The 21,426-nt window shown below is 40.2% G+C and overlaps 2 protein-coding genes across 7 annotated transcripts; both read right to left on the minus strand.

The window, feature by feature from the left end:
• Positions 1 to 2,020: 2,020 nt before the first annotated feature.
• Positions 2,021 to 5,552, minus strand: tbxtb (T-box transcription factor Tb). Its single transcript, XM_027023523.2, has 8 exons — positions 5,232 to 5,552; positions 4,464 to 4,728; positions 4,186 to 4,320; positions 4,015 to 4,076; positions 3,824 to 3,885; positions 3,469 to 3,645; positions 2,954 to 3,086; positions 2,021 to 2,682 (listed from the first exon to the last, which is right to left on the minus strand). Exons 1-8 carry the CDS (start codon positions 5,435 to 5,437, stop codon positions 2,412 to 2,414), a joined length of 1,311 nt encoding a protein of 436 aa, XP_026879324.2. The 5' UTR covers positions 5,438 to 5,552; the 3' UTR covers positions 2,021 to 2,411.
• A 320-nt stretch (positions 5,553 to 5,872) lies between these two features.
• Positions 5,873 to 20,854, minus strand: si:ch211-130h14.4. Of its 6 annotated transcripts, XM_027023727.2 has the most exons (14): positions 20,722 to 20,854; positions 20,516 to 20,611; positions 16,779 to 16,916; positions 15,760 to 15,915; positions 13,846 to 13,938; positions 13,581 to 13,707; positions 13,182 to 13,294; positions 10,425 to 10,556; positions 7,925 to 8,011; positions 7,553 to 7,665; positions 7,318 to 7,378; positions 7,024 to 7,175; positions 6,839 to 6,947; positions 5,873 to 6,753 (listed from the first exon to the last, which is right to left on the minus strand). In XM_027023727.2, exons 2-14 carry the CDS (start codon positions 20,603 to 20,605, stop codon positions 6,712 to 6,714), a joined length of 1,413 nt encoding a protein of 470 aa, XP_026879528.2. In that variant the 5' UTR covers positions 20,606 to 20,611; positions 20,722 to 20,854; the 3' UTR covers positions 5,873 to 6,711. The 6 variants fall into 6 exon arrangements, with proteins under 6 accessions (XP_026879528.2, XP_035387664.1, XP_035387662.1 ...); XM_035531771.1 differs by having other exon boundaries at positions 6,735 to 6,947; positions 13,581 to 13,662; XM_035531769.1 differs by having other exon boundaries at positions 6,735 to 6,947; positions 10,425 to 10,553.
• Between the last annotated feature and the right edge of the window lie 572 nt (positions 20,855 to 21,426).

Below are 21,426 nucleotides of genomic sequence, written 5' to 3' on the forward strand. Positions count from 1 at the left end.
TACATGCGACTTGTTTACCATATATAGATCTGAAGGGGTGCGCTTCTCATTCAGTTAATCTGATTTAAACTTTGCAGAAACACAACAATGAAAACGGTCAAAAATTATGAAATACCCCGAATATTTTAAAAGCTTGAAAATGTCTAGAAGGTGATGGGTATTTTGAAATCATCAGTGTGAAAAATGACATAAAACCACGTATGAGCAACATATAAAACAAATATAAGGTCTTTATCTGCGTAGATAGAACTGCGTTGCTTATACACTTTTATGCACTTATACACGTTTTTCTTTTTTGCTGTTGTTCAAACCAACCTTTAGTAGGTTGTACTGCCACCTTTTGGGCAGTTTTAAAAATAGCGAGAATCTATTTATTGGGGAATAGAACATTTCAGCCATTACAAAAAACGATTGTACACAAGTGCAACACAAGGCTTGAAACAACCAACCAAACAAAAATCTTAAATAACTTTCTTTGTCTGTGTTATATAAGTAGCCTAAGTTTCACGTTTTTTTCTGCTCAGATGTGATCGGTTTAATTTGACTTCTGGAATGTGAGGGAGAAAATAAATAAAAGAACATAATTAAATCAGTAGAATTTATATTCCTCTCGCTGAATTGTGAATTAAAATCAGCTGTGGCAACTTCATAATGCATGGTCAGCGTGCTCACTGTGTTATTCCCTCAATTCCCTTTATAACCCCCTAATGTCAAACTCTGACTGTGGTAACCTCCTTCAGATAGATGCAATTCCTCACTTAAGTGAGTGGAATTTGCTCATAAGAGAAGAGTAAACAGATCTGAATTACACTTAGCAGGGTCAGCTATGAACATTGTAAGAAAAGAGTAGTGTGTGGGGTCTTTAAACAGATCCATCAGACTTTTCTTTAGAATATAATATAATAACACATACTTTGATAAGTAGACCCCCACATATGAGAGGTCTTTCAGGATCCACATAATATTGAGTTTTGATTCTGTTAAATACCACCTCTATGAATTATTTAAGTTTTTTTTAAAAAATTACATTAAAACAAATCTACATTCCCAGTTCTGACTAAAACACATTTTAGATGCTTTACAATCAAAACACAACCTCATAGTCCATCCTTAGTCAAAATAGGATGGTTTTGATTATACTGTTTCTCAATAAACTACCATAAAACCTCAAGAATATAGTTTCTCAATGTCTTTATGCATCACATATTCACAGGGCCCTAAAAACATTCAGTACATTGGAATTTAGTATATTCTTTCATTATATCAGTAAATAAGATTACATAGTGAGATGGGGATGTTCTTTTGTTGTTCTACTGATAGAGAATGTACCTTTAAAATGGTATTTTTTTTAAAGACTTTTCAATTTAAAAGTTTTACTCAATACATTTTACTGAGTGAATGGAAAATATTTCTCCTACCCATTTAATTACCAACAGGGGTGATACAAAGGCAATTCAAAGAAAAACTCCTGGCTATAAGCTTTCCAAGAACAAATTGATCTATTGGAATCTTGGGAAAACACAGATACAGTCTCAGATACAGTTTTTTGCTTTTCCCAAAGATTTTACACAGTGGTAGGTTTGTGCAAATACATACTTTTTTTTTTTTTGTGAATTATGCACAATGTGCATGCATTCTTTGTTAATTTGTTTTATTGTGGAAAGATTACCTGTACTGGAAATCTAGACCATGGCCATAAACGGGTTATATGAGACATTACACCCAATCAGTGATACCATTTTAAAGGTATTATAGGATAATGTTATTTTATGGGAGTTACAATTCTCAGTTTAATTACTTTTCTGGGTTGTTCACTGAGGTATAGATAAAATCTGACATTTTTTTCATTGTACATATTGTACCAGTCACACCATTAATACAGAAACATTAGGTACATGCAAAAGACCCTTCATACAAAATATGTAGGACTTGGTTTCTGGGTTTGAATACAGTCTGACTCATTTATTACTATAATTTTTAATAAAGATTTATTAGCTTTATATCAATTGTACAGCATCAATCAAATTCATATTATTACAAATAAAATTGTTATGCAAATCATGCTGAAATTTAAATCCTGAGGTGAAAATAAATCAATTTTAACAATACTGACATTTACACTTTGTACAAATGATTGTCTGCACATGGCACAAAAATAAGCTATGCATTAGAAAACTATAAATAAACCCACATGTATATTTTAAATGGTGCAGAAATTTAAAGGCATTAGCAGGTCTGTTAAACACTGGTTATATGTACAGTTTGAACAAGGCCTACTTTTGCTCAGATGGCCTAATGAATTTGTTAACTGGACAGAAGGATCCAGTTGTGATAGTTTTGGTACATAGACTGAGTGCTTGTTCAAAAGCTTCCTGGCCTCTCTGGAGCCTCAGTACATGGAGCTCTGTGGCCTAGAGGGATGGAGGAGTGATGGGTGCCCAGGCCGCGTGCAGCCGCACGTGAGCTGAGCCGTCATAAGGGGTGGATTCGTGCACCTCGGGGCTGGCAGTGCTATCGTAAAGTGGGGATCCAGGAGGGGGCGCTGTGCCTGGGTGAGACAGGCTGGTGTAGTGGCTGGCAGAGCCACGGAGGAACTGGGAGCCTAGGCTGCCTGCCATGCCTCCTGACTGGGACATGGGAGTCAGAGGAGTATTTCCCACAGTCCACAGGTTGGTGTACTGGCTGCAGGAGAGACATGTGGATGTGAAAAAGCTGCTAATATCTGTATTGTGAAGTAAATTTATATATACTATGTATACTGCTTTACTATATGTCAAATATAGTGCCTGATACTTGAAGTACCATATGTTTTAGTATGTTATTGGAAAATATTATATATATAGGGATGCCCTGTCTGTGTGTGTGCGTGTGTGTGTGTGTGTGTGTGTGTGTGTGTGTGTGTGTGTGTGTGTGTGTGTGTGTGTGTGTGTGTGTGTATGAAGAGAAAACTAACCTGGAGTTGGAGCTGGGTGATGAGTGCTGGCCCACAGGAACCATGCTGGAGTGAGAGGACATCTGCAGACTGGACCAGTTCTCATGAGTGGGCAGCATGGACAGGCATGCTGGAGGGTTATCTGGGTAACTAGCTGTAGGGCAACCAAAGAGACATCCCTGCTCATACTCTGAGTCACCACGGGGCATATATACAAGAAGAAACATACTGTGAGACATTAACACATATGATTTTTGCATGTCAAGACCGACAGTATGGCTGGGGCCAACTGAAGTCATTGTTGGCGCCTTGTGGTTCCATGGCTGAGGGTGCTTGTTTACGACTGGGAGCTCTAGTATACACAAAAGCTGGAGGAATGCAGGACATTCCCTGTTCAGTGGCACATGTTTGAGTTTCTCATTAATGGAATGGAGTCCTGGGTACAGGCAGGCAGTGGAGGGAAAGAAAGTGTGTGCGTATCTGTGCGAGTGTGCATGCATGCAGGCATGTGTTTGTGTGTGTGTGCACGCACTTACTGGGGGAGGCTGTTCGGTGTGGGTAGGCACTGGGGTAGGGTGAGGAGCGGTGACTCCTCAGAGTGGAATAGCGTTCACAGCTATGAGAAGATGACAAAGACAAGGGGTTGCTGAACGAAGGGTGAGAGTTTCCAGGAGGGCAGAGAGACCCTGTTCCTGGTAGAAACCATCCACTCACTGCAGACAGAACAGAGGGGAGAATTTTAGTAGAGAGATGTGTTAGCATACAGCGACCATGGGATCTATAACCTCCCCCCAAAGATCTACATATAGTGCTGACCAAGGGTAGGGGGATATTTCTTTTTAATTCTACTACATCCAGAATTTACTATGGGAAGAATGTGATTAAACTTACATGGAGTATATCCCGACTGTTGGCTATCACTGACATCATCCATTATTTCTTTATGATCACTTCTACAAAACAAAATTAACAAGAGTTATGTGTCTTCTTGTCAATAAACAACATAAATAAATATAACAGGAAATAAGTGAAACAGTTGTGGTTGAAGAATTAGAATTTTGTTGTAATGTCAAACAAGGTACCTTTCCTTGGCATCAAGGAAAGCTTTGGCGAAGGGGTTGAATTTTATTTTTAGCGCAGTGATCTGAAACAACAGAAGAGCAATATAACTTATGCCTCCAAAATCGGTGCATTAGGCAAATATTTTAGGTAATATAATGGGTTACGTTTACAAGAAATTGTTTTAAAATTACTTCTTCATTCTGGTATGCAGTAACTGCGATGAACTGGGTTTCAGGGAAGGAGTGACTGGTGATCATTCGCCGTGGTCCTCCAACACGCACTATGTGAATACGGGGTTCGTACTTGTGCAATGAGTTTAACATGATCTGCAAAGCATAAAAATATATACGGTCATCAAGGTAATATGGAATACACAACAGTCGATATATGGACATGTAAGAAATACGATTTTTAAACAATAACAAACATTTCATACGTGTTTTTCATTCAGTAAATCTTTTTGTCTTACCTGTCCGCCGCCGTTCAGTTTGTTAGTGAGTTTGACTTTGCTAAAGGACACCGGGGCTTTCATCCAGTGGGCTCCGAAGTTTGGAGAATCTGGGTGGATGTAGACGCAGCTCGGGGCCTGAGGCTCTGGCTTGCCTCCAGGGACCCATTCTCCGTTAACGTACTTCCATCTATGATTGTCCGCTGCCACGAAATCCAGCAGGAATGAATACATGGCGTTTGGATCCAAACCAGAAACGTTTACCTTCAGGACGGGGAACATGCGCCTTCGTGCGAGGAAATAGAAGATAGAAACTTGAAGAACATTAAGGGAATTACTAACCGCAGACAACATTAAAACTGAATGTTTTAGTACCTATAGTATAGTATTATAGTAAAATAAAGTAAAAATAAGAAAGAGGACGTGAAGAATGTACAAGCGCAAACAAGACATTATGCTGCCTTTCTTGCGAACACATTTGCCATTAGTTTGTTTTTAATTTCAGATCGAAATTGGCTGATATATTACTAAAATATAGTCGGACATCTTATCAAATAAAAAGTCTTCATGTCTATGATAAATAAATATGAATATGAAATACGACTTTCATAAAATGTTGTTTCGCATTTTACTTACACGAGATTACAGGAACTAATATTCTTCGCTTATTCAAATCTTATATACATTTAATAAAAGCCTGCATTATTTATATTTATATAAATATGAGATTTTACAAACTTATAAACTTATTCTCTGTTATTATAAGTTATTTTGATATGAACGTAATACCTGCCATTCTTGGTTACAATCATTTCATTTGTAAGTTCTTTGAACTTCTGCCAAAGCTCCAAATCATCGAGACTGACTTTGAGGTCTCTTTCTGTTGGGTCTCCTTTTTCGCTCCCAGCCTGAAGTTCGTTCTCGACAGCGCTTAGTAGATGGTCAACCCGGTATTGAGCAGTTTTTCCTGAGCATTCACTGGCACCCGAAGCCATACTATCCAAGAAGTCCAGGGCTTCGTGCGTGAATAAAATATATCCGATTTGGCTGAGCCACTGACAGGTCCTTTAGCTGAGTGTAATGTCAAATACTCCGTGCCATGAAAAAGTTAGAGGTTACCGTTAGGCCTAAGTAACAGAGGTTCCAAATAAATAGACCTGGGTAACACTGCCTCTCCACGCATTGCTGTAGGTGTATCTGATTGGCTCCCCTGAGCTTTGATTTGTGCCGTCTAAACGTTATTGGTTAAGCACGTCCATATTCATGAGAACAGACCAAGACTTTAGGTCTTCTTACAAATTTAGTTTAACATAACACAAACAAATATGCACTCAAAACACTTCGTGTAGCCTATACATAACTTCTAGTTTTTATGGAGAAGGATATATAATTCCAGTTTATCAGCTGCTTAGTCATAAGGGTACCCTTATAATACAATATTGCACTAAATCAATTGTAATCCACTTTATTTCATTTTAATAATTGTTAATCGACTTTATAATACATTTAGGGTCAAAGACTTATATTTTTATTACAACATTTAAAACAAACAAGCATGTAAATAAAGTTTATTTCTAAGGTAAATAGGGTCGACAGAATTAATGGGGCAAAGGGTCAGTGTAGAGTACTGTGATATAAGCAGTTTCAGCGATACTGAAAGCCATTGATGATAAGAGTTTGAAGCCTGTGGGAATCTCAGCACAAAGCTGTAAACGCAATACGTTGGGGCACTCTGTACAGTTGAATACTCTTGAGCCTAGTAAAGCATTCCCCTTTAAATAAAGATTTATAGCCTCTAAACATTTATCAAAGAATCTATCTATTATGTATGTATGTATGTGTGTTTGTATCTATTAGTGATCAGCCTACATAGTCTTATTAAAAATATGGATATGCACATTATTTCAATTCATTTCTGTTTATTTATCCTCATCGATGTTGATATCTCTTTTTACATAAGCTACATTACTCTCAAGACTCCTGAGAAACTGTTTAGAAACTAAGTGGGAGTGTCCTAAGTAATTGATAAACTAAAATAAGTAACATTAATGCCGCACTGTCTGAAAAGTAACTTAATGCTGATAGATTGAAATTTCATATTGATAAGAGCTTATATAAAATAAACCGTGAGAAGACACACTGTAGATATAACTTATGCTTCTCCACTATAGCAAAACTAATTGGGAAAAGTGAATAAAAATCATTAGTACAACATATTTGAGTACAACATTGTCAAAGCAGTAGTGGTGAAATCATAGGCAGTATTTTGCTATATGTAATTGGTCCATGTCTTGTTGCCAAGAATTTTACTCTGAAATGAACAACATCAGTTAGGTAAGTTTAAAAAAATGTACAATGTAAATGAGCAGTGTCACCAAAAATATAAATTTACTGACCTGTGAAACACAATAAGAAGAAATGTCCTCAATGGACAGCGGCTCCTCTGGGTTCCAGGAGTTATAGGCTCTGCTGCTGCTTAGCTTGGAGCTGTTAGAGTCTTGAAAACTAAATAAATGTTTGTAATGTCAGCATTACCACGTACAGTTACAGAATTCACTGTGTTCACAAAGAACAGACCCACCTGGTCACTCCGTCAACTGGTCTGCTTAGTTCCTCCTTAAGGTGTTGTGTGTCCTCAGTTGTTGCCTCATCTGTCAAAGGCTGTGGTGGGGGGGACTCACCAGGAGTCTTTGGCTCTTTAGTTAAGACTTTGTTTGGACACACTAGCTCCATCTGCTCAATAAGGTGAAATTTCAGAACAGGTAAAGTGTTGGGGAGTAAGTCAGTAATAATGTCACATGAACTCAAGTTGGAGAGGAAAATTGCATTCATGTCTTGGCAATGTTATGCTTTGTGTGTTCTGGATGAAACTAACCAGGTCTTTGGTGCTGAACCCTTTATCATACTGTGAGCTTAGTCCATTAATATCCAGTAATCTGTTCATAAGACCAATGATAAAAAACGAAATAGGAAAATAAATTCATGAATACAAAGATTTGTGTTCATTTTTAAAATGATGACATTTTAGCTTGCCAGTATCTGTGTTTAGCTAACAAGTGTGTGCTATCAGGCTTTTGTTTTCCTACAGTTCCTGGAACTGGCAGACTGACCTCCGAGCATGGGCCATGTGCGAGAGTGAGATGTCGTACATGAGATGCATCTTGTGCTGGGTTGGGGCCACTGCAGCCCTCGATCTGCAGAGCAGCTCCTTAAATCTCTGCTGCTAGTTCATCGCAAGCAAGCAAACAAACAAACATAAGATGAATAAAAGATTAATCTCATCACAAATTGTGTTTTAGAATCTTCCAGTTTAGATTATTTTCTCAAATTTGTAATTGTTGTACTTTGCTAATGTAGCCAAACACAAACATATGCACATATACATCCACTTAATTAACTTAATCAACTTAATCTATCAAGAATTGTTTAGTTGTTTAGCATAGATACAACAAATTAAGAATGAAATAGGATGTAAAAGATACCAAAAAATGCATATCAGTGCTGAAATTCTCCAAAAAGCTGGGTTGTAAAGTGTAAAACCTGGGTACTTGGAGCTCCTGTGAGAAGACCTGTGGAGATAACAGGATGCTTGAAAATGAACTTTAAAGGCTGATTTTCATTCTATGGCATTGCAGAAAGCGTCATCATTGTGGGGGTGGGGGGGGGGGGGTGTTTTAGTTCAGCGGGGAAAGGTGACAAGCAGCACATCATCTCTCATAGTTTTGGGTGTAAGCCTCAGCACCTGAGTCTCTCACCCTACACATACAACATGGGAGGAGAAGCTCCAGGGGAAGGACTTAGGAAGAGAGTTGTTGATGTAAATGACTAATCCCACACCTACAGTCCCCCATAAGACCTTTCCACAATTCATTCAGTGTATTTGGCGCTGAGCCAAGTTGAACTAATCCTAAATGACTTTAGGAAAAAAATGCTCGTTTTTTATTTGTGTTTTACTACCTCTGACTTTCACGCAGGACTTGTAGCATGGTGCTATGCTTAGACTCTGAGCAAATTTTATGAGGATGAAGACAATAAAAACACTTCTGTAAGTTGCTCTAGACAAGAGTGTCTCTTAAATGCTATAAAAGTAGATGTAAATGTGCATTTTAGAGCAACTGTAATTGAAATTCTAATTATTCGTCCTGACAAATCTTCTCATAATCTGAAATCTAAGCATTGTGTTCGCTCAGAATAGCCGGTCACCAGAGTATTACAGTGAAAAGAAATCTGTTTCCAGGCCTCTAGCATACAGTGGACTAGGTTTCATTCCACATTGCTATAATGCAACTACTATAAATATTATGTTAGGAAAATAAAGGAAATTCCTCAGATAAATATCATTGTGAAATATCAGCGTCTTTTCCATTGCTGGCTCAGAAAAGTTGCAATGTTCATCTCCACCGTACCCCAGGCCGCTACCATACACCTCTGAGTGTCCTCCTCCTTGGTGCTGACAGAACGTCTGTGTGAAAGAGTGATGGTTGTCTACTAACCCTGCTCCAGGTGGATGGCTCTGTCTCTGTGCCTGGACAGTGCTGGCATGAGTGGGCCACACGGCTGACTAATGCGCCCTAGCCCTCTGTCGGCCCACTTGTTTGCCTTCCCCGTCCTCTCCCTGAGCTGGGACATGATCTCTTTGCCCACATCCACCCTGACAAGGAGGTGCGAGAAGCGAGAACTCTGAGGGACTGTCTGCCCCCCACCCCTTACTGCTCTCTACCGCTTCTCTCCTTCACCCGTTTTCTCACCCTCCTGCTGTCCTCCTTCACTCTACCTCTCTGCAGGTGTGTGTGATGGTGGTCTTGTTTCCCAGTGGGCTATTCTGAGAGGGTTCAAAGTGCTTGTTTTTTCCACTCTGCTTTTTACTTGAAACACACACACACACACACACACACACACTCTCAAACTATTTGAACATTACATATTAGGGCACATTTAGTGTACTATAAAAAATCAAATGACTTCATAATGTGAATTTTATAATCTGTGGAGAATTTGTATATGTACATGTGTACTATCATAAGGGATATGTATTTATGAGCTAACTTTGATTTCAAGGCAGTTAGACCCAGTGCATCCTGAACCTGGCATAAATGCTTTCTTTGGGAAAGGTGTCAGAGACTATTTCATATTTATTTGTAATGGGGCTACATCAGGCATCACAAACATTTTCCTGGAGTTTTAGATGAAACCAACCAGACTGCATTTCATTTTATTCACGAATGTTTCACTACTAGAAATCACGGTGTTGGTGAAATAATGAGCAGTACATATACACAAATAGTGAGTCCTTGCAATGAGAAATCATATATCAGCCATTTCTCTTTTTTGTGTAATCTTTTTATGTAAAATTACACAAACTTTAGTGTCATTTTGTGCAATTTTAGTTTAAACGCTAAACGCTAAATTATTAAGACTTCATTCATGTGGCCATTTAAGAATAAAATTTCCAAGCAGTGATTTTCATGTGTAATTTTGTGGAAGCTGAAAACTATGTAACACTGTTCAGAGGAATATATGTATGAGAGAGAGAAAGTGCAATTGGGGTGGTGGTACACATGTGAGAGAGAGAGAAAATGCAATGAGGGTGGTGGTACACGTGAGAGAGAGAGAGAGAGAGAGAGAGAGAGAGAGAGAGAGAGTGCAATCAGGGTGGTGGTGTGTATGTGTGAGAGAGAAAGTATGATCGGGGTGGTGGTAGCATGTGTGAGAGAGAAAGTACGATCAAGTTGGTGGTGTGTATGTGTGAAAGAGAGAACGTGCGATCAGGGTGGTGGTACGCATGTGTGCGAGAGAGAAAGTGTGATCAGGGCGGTTGTGCACATGTGTGAGAGAGAGAAAATGCGATCAGGGTTGTGGTGTGTATGTGTGATAGAGAGAGAGTGCAATGAGGTGGTGGATGGGTGGGTGACCCATGCATGTGTGTTTGTCCACCTACACCCCCGCTAGGCATGATTGTGGCTTCTGCGGTTTGTTGTGTACCTTGGGAAGCCTTAGCTCAGCTTTGTCCTGGGTCTGGGCCTGCGTCTGGGTTTGGGTCTGTGAGGCAAGAAGGCTGCGAGTACCAGACTGTTTACCTCCTCCTCCGTCCCCTCCCTCTGTGACTGCAATCTGCTGGAATACACAAAAGCCACAAAACAAGATATACCTGCAAAGCAAAGCAAAAAATTTAAACAAACAAACAAAAAAACCCATTAAACTGTATAATATCTCATTATAACTGTATAACTTCTCACCCATAACATCTCACTATAATACCTGGCTTTTTGTGACCCATTAAAATGATATTTCTGATTAAATGATATTTCTGATTAAGAATTAAACAAATGATTCCAAAAATGTTTTTAGTCCATTTGATTATTATTTTTTACAGAAATGGTTTTATCCCCACATGGCTGACATAGTCAAGATCCTAGAAACATTAAAACTGAATTTCATGGCATCAGAAGTTTGTTTTAAAAGAGCCACATCTGGCTACTCACAAAGCATCACAAAGTAGGAGCATTCCTCTAGGAGCTCCTACCTGAGTGCACATGCTCCTGATATGATTTGTGAATACTAGCCCTAATCATACTAAAATAAGACTTTTATCATAAATATACATTCTAGTGATCTAATCATCATGAAATTCTTGAACCATGAAAACTATCATTCTTTATGAATATGCCCTCATGGTTCTGTGTCTTTGACTCAGGGTGATGCAGAAGAAAAGACACATCAATTCTAATAAAAGATTGTCCAGTGCGCATAAAAATGCGTCTAGTGATCTTATTCTTTCATGAAATCCAAACCATTAACTGAACCTGCCCGTCTTGCTTCCAGATTAGGTGGCAGAGTGCCACTCTCCGGCAGATGCCCGCTCTGCTCCCCAACCATGGGGGGGGTAGGGGTGGGTGTTGGTTAATGATGTGCCACATTTCGAGGGGGCAGCTTTGGCGTGGTGTGGCTCTCGCCTGATAACACCACACACTCGGGTGAGGACACACTTCGTCTGCTGGGTGCAAACTGGCCCTCCACAGCGGCTCGCTGTAGGACACAGTTTGCTCACATCGGTGTGTAGCAACTAGCAGGCCGGTATCAAGCACCATCCACACACAGTGAGAGATAGGGGGTCAGATACACAAAAAGGCCCGGCTTCAGTTGCAAGGGGTTGGTCACAATGGGTGAGGCCAATAACATCAACTCTGATTAAAATACGCGGTTTGTGGTGGGGTATCACCGTTGCATGTGAAGGTTGCAGTTGTGTTTTGCTTTTCTGCTTCAGTGTGTGATTGAAATGATTTGACCCGAGACTTATTATTTTTCCACTTAGTCCAGCAAATAGACTGGCTGATGCTAGGAGAAGCCATATTTGCCTGAAAATAAATACATGTGAAATTCTACATGCTCAGGAGACACCATGACTCAGTGTCTTTTATGGAAAGTAAACACAGCATCATGAATAAATAGAGACAGTTTGGATGGATGTTCACTTTTAGATACAAGTTTTAGATCCTTGGCTATCCCTTCCCTCCAAGCTTATAACGGGGAGCAATATTTTTTTCCTGGCCTTGGCGATGGAGAATGCCATATCCCTGATGGGTGGCTGGCCAGAGGGCTCGTGCCCACGTCTGTCTCAGTAGTGGTGAGAATTCGCATAGACAAGATGAGACATTATGTCTAGCTGTCCTCCTAGCACGGGGCTGAGGCCTAAAAGTGCTCAGAGCCTTTGAAAAGCAGGGTAACATGTGCTCTCAAACATTGCTAGCGCGTTTAGCTGACATGTTTTACCCGCTACGCTTGATATTGCTCGCTGTTTTAACCGCTGCCAGCCTGACACTCCACCTTATGTTCAAGTGCCACCATGGAGAACAGGCTGCAAAGCAGTTCAGACCAAGCAGCACACAGGAGAAATCTACTTCTATTTAGTGAAGTCGCTCAAAACATTTAAAGAGGAAAAGCTGCACCGCTCATCTTCAAGCTTATTATAGGCCATATAAAAGAATAGTAGCAGAAAGATGACTTAGGATGATGGCAATAGCTGGAAAAACCTTGTTTTATCAGAAGCAGCTGGAGAGCCCTGCAGTAAACTCCTTTCTTTGCATATCTGCAGTCTGAAGATATCCAAATTAGGTTAACCTTTGTGAACAGGCCCTGTCGTCTCTGCGGTACAGTCTTCTTAACAGCCCTATGGCGGCCCTGAACTACGGCCTGATGTGACATCCCAAGCCAAATTGGTCCGTCGTCTTTGTATGTGAAATGAATTAGACATTCACCCCTTGGTGATGTTTGCCCTTGCTGTGGTGAACAGGGAAACTTCTCTACTGCAGGGAGTGATTGCAGTGGTTGTGGTGGTGGTGGGACTTCTGTTTAGTCATCTCACTGCTCTGTGAGCAGGCCAAAATCTCTTCCCATAGAGCTGAAGCCAAACAAGCCTCCTGCAGAAAGCATGTTTGTGCATGGACAACATGGGGAAGCGAGGGCAGGGGGCGAAACTCAGTTTAGTTAAGACTCTGTTCTGCCGGAGAACCCTGACCACACTTATGGAGGACAAGATGCTAGATGTTTGAGCTCATCCCAGTCAACAGTTATTTAACTACAGTTAACACTATAAAAGTCACATAGTCGTGTGACATTTTGAATGATGATTATAAAAAAAAAAAAACACACACATGAAACACATCCTGGGACCGGGACAGTGAGTATTGCAAAAGGACATAAAGCATTAAGCTTTGAAATAAAGCAAGAGCTATGCCTCACATGGTCCTGTTGGGTAGAATTGGCATCTGCTGAAACCTGTATCTTTGGCAGGGCTGGCGGTCTCTTCAGTAAGTCCTCCATCTTCACCTTAGGAGCAGAGTCACTGCGAAGCACTGGCAACATGAAACTAGCATCATTGCTTCAATTTACTGTAGAACCATTCTCAATATCCCATTTTTATTCTTATGACCCATTTCATCTGATTCTTCATGAGAGAATGCACCAAGTTTTCTTCTCAAGTGCAAAGGATTATTTAAAAACATTATCTGATCAAACCCAGAAAAACTAACTAAGAGGACTGCATTCTATTCTGGGCTTCTTTATCACAAAAACATCACAGTATAACCATTTTTGTTTTGTTATAGCACAAAAAAACCCAAAAAACCAGACTCCACTCACATAGTTGCTGAAGCTGTTTCTCCAGTTGTGTTGTTTTGTGCTGATCCACCCAGTGCCTGAACACCTCTTGCTCCCTGGGACCCTGCAGACACCCACATCGGTCCAAATGCCTTTTCAGCTCAAGGACCTCAAGCACACAATAATGAGGGCAAGAGCTTAGAAGGAACATTTAATTTCTTTCATGCACTGATATAATTGCTGACGACCATCAGCCTGATCATACAATACTTTGTTATATTTATACGATGCAACGAGGACGATTCACCAGGTAATGGCGTGTTTTAGGCAACGACCTCAGGCATGTATCATCGTGGAGAAGGGTTGATCCAGTGAGCTTCTGGGAAGTTGATCTCTTTTTCTACACAAAAAGAGGGTCAGGTGTGAGACATTGGCAAGAGCATCGGAAGAGGATTAAGAGAGCGTGGTGAGGTGAGAACGCGGAGGCTCAGTGAGGAGCCTCGTCTTGCAGTGTGGCTGGGAAAGCCAGCACCCAAAGCAAATGAGAAGTAAACATGCAGCCACAGGAAGCCATTAAACACAGCAGGGACCAATTAGGCCCCAGCAGGTGGCCTGGGTTTTGCCTGCTCCACTCCTGCCCTGCCGGACAGTCCCGACTGGGGCGGGGTGGGGTGGGGTGGTGGAATCACGTCCTGGGCTGAGGAAACAACAGGGGTAGTTTCATTTGCTCAGCAGTTTATTCTTTTCTTTCTTTTTTTCTTCTCCACCAAAGGTTTCCTACCGGCAGGCTCATAAAGGCCTTTATAGCACTGTCTTTGTCCCCATCTCCAGTGCAGGTCATTAGAGGAGACAATTACAGCCCACTGAAGGCGGCCGGCTTTTATAGGAGGGGGTTGATAAGACAGGATCTGTCTCAAGCTGCCCCCCCCCCCCCCCCCAACTCCTTACATTAAGCCCCCACCCCAACTGCCACTTCACTCTCTCTCACCCTCATTGTCTTTAGGCCAGACGGGCCAAAATCAAAGTCAATCACAAGTCTGCACCAACAGCCCCCAGCTGCCATATTAAAACGAGGAGCTTCCTCAGTCTTCACAGCTTCAGTGGCATCATGCCTGCACTTCAAAGCTGCGTGACAGTACAGGCATACAGCAGCATTCAACAAGATATCACAAAGTGCAGCATGAATTTAGAGATTACTTACTTACCCGGCGAAGACAAAATACAGTGGAAGCTGTATTGGCCTTAGTGGAGCTCCTTTACATTGAATCTTGTCTTTGAATAACTGTATCAACCGGGCTCAGAAAGTTAGGCAATATGCTTTAATCATTGCAGTATTACCTCTGTATTTGTAAAACAGATTAAAATCTTATGGAACTATGAATTTTTCACTCTGTCCGAGATAGAGTTGATGTGGATCCTTTGCTGCCTGTGTTATGTGTGTGTGTGAGGGTGAGTTTGGGTGTGTCCTGGGGTAGGCTGCAGGGCTGTTGATCAGTGAGAGTCTTTGATTCGGCCACTTGTGTATTAGAGCACAGACAGTGAGGGGAAGGGGGTCAATCACTGAAGATTTCATTACCATACACAACTGTGGACAGAGTTCTCCAGGATATCCTGAATTTGGCCACAAGCTCAAAGAACAAAGGAGGGTATAGCCTAGATGTTGTAAAGAAGAATCTGTAAACTAACCCAACTGTTTACATTGCCATTTAAATCTAAATTCATTGTGGTACCTGTGATTAGAGCCTGTTATGAATCTACTATTGCAAATACAAATATCAATATCAAATATCAATCAATTGCAGATTGACAGTCTAAAACTAATCTTAGTTTTTACTGGACTGGGTTTATGTTTTTGACTGACAGTTCACAGTATCTTAATAGTTCCTTTTATGAACACTTACAGGCCCAGGTATAGCTCCGTGACAAAAAACATCTTAGGCTGCTACCACCTATTGGTGATATCCAGCCATTGCTCTGAGGATTTACATTTACGGCATTTAGCTGACGCTTTTATCCAAAAAACCCTTACAGTCATACACGATCAAGTGAGGGTTAAGGGGCTTGCTCAGGGTACAAACAGTGGCAACTTGGCAGCAGGGATTGAACCAGCAACCACCAGAGTACAAGTCAAGCACCTTAACTATTGACACTGATTTGAAGGCATTCACCTACCGTGAAAACCCCCCCAAAAATAAAGGTGCATTAGTATAAACGGGAATACCTGTTCATTGAGCTTTTCTGTGGTTTTCAGAGTAGCTGAGTTGTTTTGTTTTATTCCACGTCGTTGTCTCTGGACCTTCTCTTTCAACAACTCAGCGTAGTGTCGAGACAGGATATTCCTCAAACGGTGAATGTTGCGATATGTCTCTAGATGGCGCTGAAGTGTAAAATAATGCAGTAAAAACAATGACCTGATAGTAAAGAAGCGCACAAACGTGGAACATACAGGAGAGAACGTTCGCAAGATACAGACTAATCAATGAACAGAAATTACTGTAACACATTATTTAATTATTACATTGGATACAATAAAATTATATGTCATTTTATAAAAATGGTCCTGGTTTGTCTGTACCAAATGTGCATTAATATATATATATATATATATATATATATATATATATATATATATATATATATATATATATATATATATATATATATATAATTTATCATAAAGCAGTGTTCCTAGTGGAAAAGAAAGTGTACTGTAGAAATATGTACTGCTTTAAAATGCATGGTAATATTAAATAAAAATGTTACTTGTGAATAACCAGTAGAGTAGTATAATACGAGTGAGCTGAAATTATAGCAGGTTACAGGAAGGTTTCCACTAATGGCTTGCATGTTTGATCTTTCTCTCACCAAGGTGAAGTTTCAAGGGGTGGCATTTTACATCTATTGTATTCTATTCTAAACTGTCCAAGACAGGGTAATGCTTTTCTAACATGTCAGTATTACTGGGGATCTTTGTTCTGATGGGGTTTCAATTTATTGAACAGTCAGTCTCACTCCAACTATTAGGGATTTAATTATGATGCCGTCTGACCAAACAATGTCAACTTTAAGAAGTCCAGAAGTGAAAATAGTTAAACCATGTGTTTTGGTTCTTTGCTTTTTAGCTTTTCATATTTTTAAAAATAAAAAGGACTGTTGTATTTGTGTGTGTGCGTGCGTGTGTGTGTGTGTAGCGCACGCTACGGTGTAGGTACCACATCAAAAAAGATTCCTTGACGGTACCTGATTGCGCAAAGATTTCTGTTTGTCCTCAGCCACTCTGTCTGAATCCAAAGCAAATCCAGGGGGCAGAACAGCCTCTTTGGCCCCTCCCACTTTCAGCTTCCTCATCTGTGTCACTTCTTTGCTGACGCAGGCTGTCTTTTTGAGGGGTAAAAATGAATAAAATAGATAAGCCTAGTAAGTAACAAGGTGCACTTGTTTTCCTGTCTCCCACAATAACCCATTAGTTAGAAACCGCTTCAGTTTGTCCTGAACACCACAGTAATCACCCTCGAATTGCCCAGACATCATGTTCTCACCAATGCCAAGAAGAGGCCTAATTCCACTTTCACAGCCTTTGAAGGCATGGATGAGACAGACAGCATTGTGTGACGTGCACTGCACTTGTCCTTTTCAGCTTCCCAGAAAGAAAGATCAGATATGTATTTTTTTCTACTGGGCCATTAGTGTGAGACCACTTAAAACAGACAATAAGAACCAAACCCCCCCCAACACACACACATACACACACCACAAATCATTGTGGCATGCCCCTGTTCTTACGTAATACTTGTGCTCACAGCATTTATTGACTCTGTCCATGTAACACACTCATCCACAGCACTGCTGGCCACACTGCAACTGGGCCGTTTGCATGGGTTTGTTAGCGAAAGTGTGAGAACTTCTTTCTTGGTTTGTCAGCATGTAACAAATACCTGCAGCTGTCTTGTTCTGCTGTGAAAATAGTATATTCCATGCAAATAAACACTGCAGTTTACCATTTCACTCTGCCTAATGATGTCAAATTGGTTACTTTTAATGCAGCTACACTGCAAAGCATGTTGATACTGATCTGGGATAAGAGAAGACGAGGGTGGTGAGCCATTTTAAAAACCAATGATTGATTTTCAGGATTACAAAACGTTCTATCTTTGCTTGGATACAAAGCACCACAAAACAACACAAACATCAGCCTCAGCCCAAACAGGAGCCTCAGCATTAGAGCAGTTAGTTAGTACGTCCAGTTCAGTGTGAGCTCACTTGCTTTGGAGCCAATATGCATTATAGAGTCATACATTTCACTTGGTCCAGGCACTTTTCCAATGCATCTCTTTACAAGCACCCTTTGCAGGTCTCTGAATGCCTGATCACATTTGCCAGTTCCAGCAATGGTTTCACATTTAACAGACTGCCTGGGCACTGAACCACACCTTTGATTCTATTCAAGAAGTCGCTGGACTGTCTCCTAAGGTTTCCATGGTGACAACTCTGCTTAAATGAATGGTGCCATGGATTCTTGGTATGAATTCATTCACAGAGCAACTCTGTGGGGCAAACACCAGATGAGCACCTGGTTAAATCTCAGGCAAGACATCAGTCATCTCAAAGGTCCTGTTTTGTTTCAGAGATGTTGCAACATTCTGCTGTTGACTCTTGTTTTCAGCCTATCACCCTAGCATGGTGACCTACGAGTGAACAGGTTCTGTTCAACATTATATTTTGTGAACAAACATTAATCAAACATTTCTGTTGATCCTTATTTTGTTTGAAAAAAGCAAAATGGCATCACGATACACAATATGAACAATGCAATAGCAGAGCAGCTCTTGTTTGATATTTCCCCTTATAAGAGATAATGGTCAGAACTCACCTCAGCAGATAGTATATTTAATTCCCTTAAGTAAGGAGAGACTTCACTGGTCTCAACTCTCTGTCCCCTTAGGAAAAGTGCAGACAATAACAGTGGCTTAGCTGGCAGCCTCTTAATGCCCACATTCTCACATTTTACAGGGTTGCCCCATTTAGGAAGGCTTTGTCATCACTCACAAAGGACTTCACATGGAAGTGGCATTTATCAGGTCAGTTGCCTCAGTGATGATAGAGAAAATGTTTGTGATAAGATAGAGGAAAGGTCTGTGAGCAATGGCTCTGGTATATGCAGCCTTGGACCCAGAGACAGACACATCGGAGGGGACCAGGTCAGAGGCAGGACCCTACATCACAGACACTGGACAATGTTTCCCCCCCCCCCAGTGATCAGCCATCCCTATGCCCCATACGTGAGGAGATTAACAGAGAATATGAAGCAGTAGCAATAAAAGGAAGGGGAAATAGAAAAAGGAGATGACATAGAGTACAGAAGATGAACGCAGAGACTGGGGCATCCAAAGTGCGAGAGGGTGGAGGTGGACCATTCAAAAAGTAGATCGGAAGATTTGACGAGCCAGGGGGGAAGAGAGGAGACTGTGTTGCTGGCTGTAACCTAGGCGACCCCTGCAGCAGTCATTTGTTTGTACTCTCTTGTCATTCTAGTCTGTCCACCAGTGGACGGGAACACAAAAGCAGTGTAGTTCAGAAGTTCTCCACAGCCACCACCCCACACAGAGAACCCCTTGTGAGGACAAAATGAATTACAATGACAAGAAAAACGCGGAGAGATTGTGTAGACATGGACGCAGACAATACTCCTGCTGAGGGTTGACACATAAGGACAGTTACGCAACAGTTACTTGTAAGTGTTTTTTATTGTACCAGGCACTGGGAGGAGGGGCTTCTGGGGCTTAACTGGGGATAGTGGTTTACATTTCTGTATAACCTCACTCTATGACAATGTTTTCCTTCCAGCTTGCTTGCATTGCTATGGTGATCACTGACCTCAAACCAATCTGATACTGGGATTAACATATTTTGCAAAAAAGCATAAGCCTTCCAAGGCAAAGATGCTAGCAATGTAGGTACAAAATATTACAGTACAGTGAAAACAGTATTTTATTTGATAGCATCCATTGCCTTTATATCAGAATATTGCAAGTAGATATATAAATGGATCAACATGAAAAACATTATTTTAAGCATAGATTGATAAATGCCTAATTTGTTTATTTAGAACCTCTAGTGTGTCTTTAGAGGCAGAAGAAGGGTGAGGTGTGTACCTCACAAATCCTTTGCTTATCCTAGAATTGTCATAGATATTACTTAATAAACACCACTGTTGCTTCCATTTCAGGGCATCCAGTACATTTTGACTTCATAGGCTGAATCTTATTTTGCTGATTATATTAACTGCCATTTTATTTTACCATACCTGCTTCCCAAGTTAAGATGCCAAATCATTGTGTCTATAACTAATTTCTATCCATTTTGTTATTTACTATGGTGTCTCCATAGACCTCTATATCAATTACTCACATACATATAGGCACATTAAAGAAAGTCATGCAATTATATGCTAATCTGCTAATCATATCCCAATATCCTATATGTGATTACTTGCATATCCTATATGTGATGACTTGCATCCATTTATCCACTTAGTATTTAATGCTTACACCATTTATGTACTAAAGGAAGCACAATGACCATACCTAGAATGCTCATTTCCATGGACAGAAGTCTTTCATGTTATGTCTTTTGGTTTCAGTCTTTAAATATAATTTAGAAATGTTGATAGCACAATTATTCCATTATATTGTATGTATCTTCCATTGCCCCAAACACTAATGCTGAAAATCTGAACATGGCAAAAATCAGTAAAGCACTGAATGTGTATTGGGGGGGATATAATTATCAAAAGCCAAAAGGTACACAGGTTATTTACATAATAAAATCATTTTAAACCAATTTCTTATATATAGTATTATCTAAGGCAAAATAGTTGGGAGGTAATATTGATGTTAAAATGCTGATTCATCAGATTGTGAAGTTAGTTTAAAGGTATTTTTGATGTATAAAAATCATGTTTAAAATGAACTACGTACCTTTTCAAAGGATTCAGGAGAAAGGTAAGTGTCCAGGATAGATGGAAGAGAGCTTGTGTGATGAATATCTTGGACCTTGTGTGTCAACATACTGCTCTATATGCAAATTAATTTTCGATATAAGTTTATCTTCATCATTCAAAAATCACTGTCCGTTAAATGAAGACATATAGGTCCTATACATTTCAAAAGGGTAAATGACTTACCACAAATATAGCCTAATAAATGAAATTATTTTCTAATAAATTAATACCCACTCGTATGTAGTCGTGTTGAACTACATAGGTAATACCGTATGCTGTTTTCTATGATAAAATTTCCGCTCAAATCATATATACATTTCGGTATTGAAAGATTCAGTTAATGCTCCTAAACGTAAATGCCAATTTTCAGATCAAACACCGTCTCCACAGCAGCAAGTACTGCTCAAAGAGAGTTGACAATAAGTCTGTGTTTAAGAGGTTGTTGCCATAGTGAGAGCAGTTTTCGTGTGGCGTTTTTTTAGACCTTTAGATCTTTCCCACAACTTAAGTTTCTTTAGATTTAGGTGAGCCAACTATTGTTCCATTTCCCTTTTATCAATGGTAAAAGGCATGTTCGCAATGCTTCACAGCCACTGAAAAATCTCTTCAAATCGGTCTCCCCACCTTGACACGTTTTACGCATAACCCAACGATTCGCCAAGCAAAGGAATGAAGAACTTAATTATTTATCAGCCTGATTCCAGGACTTTGCTCAGTACACGTACATAAATCTAATTATGTCATTTGATATGGCGTGCAATAGTCGCGCATTTGGAGAACGTCAAGTTCTCTTAAAGTGAACGTTTTCCACAGTTCCAGACAAGCCCTCTTTAATGTAACCAAGATATCCAATAATGATAAACCCTTCACATTCAACTTTCAATATAC

This window comes from Electrophorus electricus, chromosome 11, assembly GCF_013358815.1.
Source record: "Electrophorus electricus isolate fEleEle1 chromosome 11, fEleEle1.pri, whole genome shotgun sequence".
NCBI classification, from domain to species: domain Eukaryota; kingdom Metazoa; phylum Chordata; class Actinopteri; order Gymnotiformes; family Gymnotidae; genus Electrophorus; species Electrophorus electricus.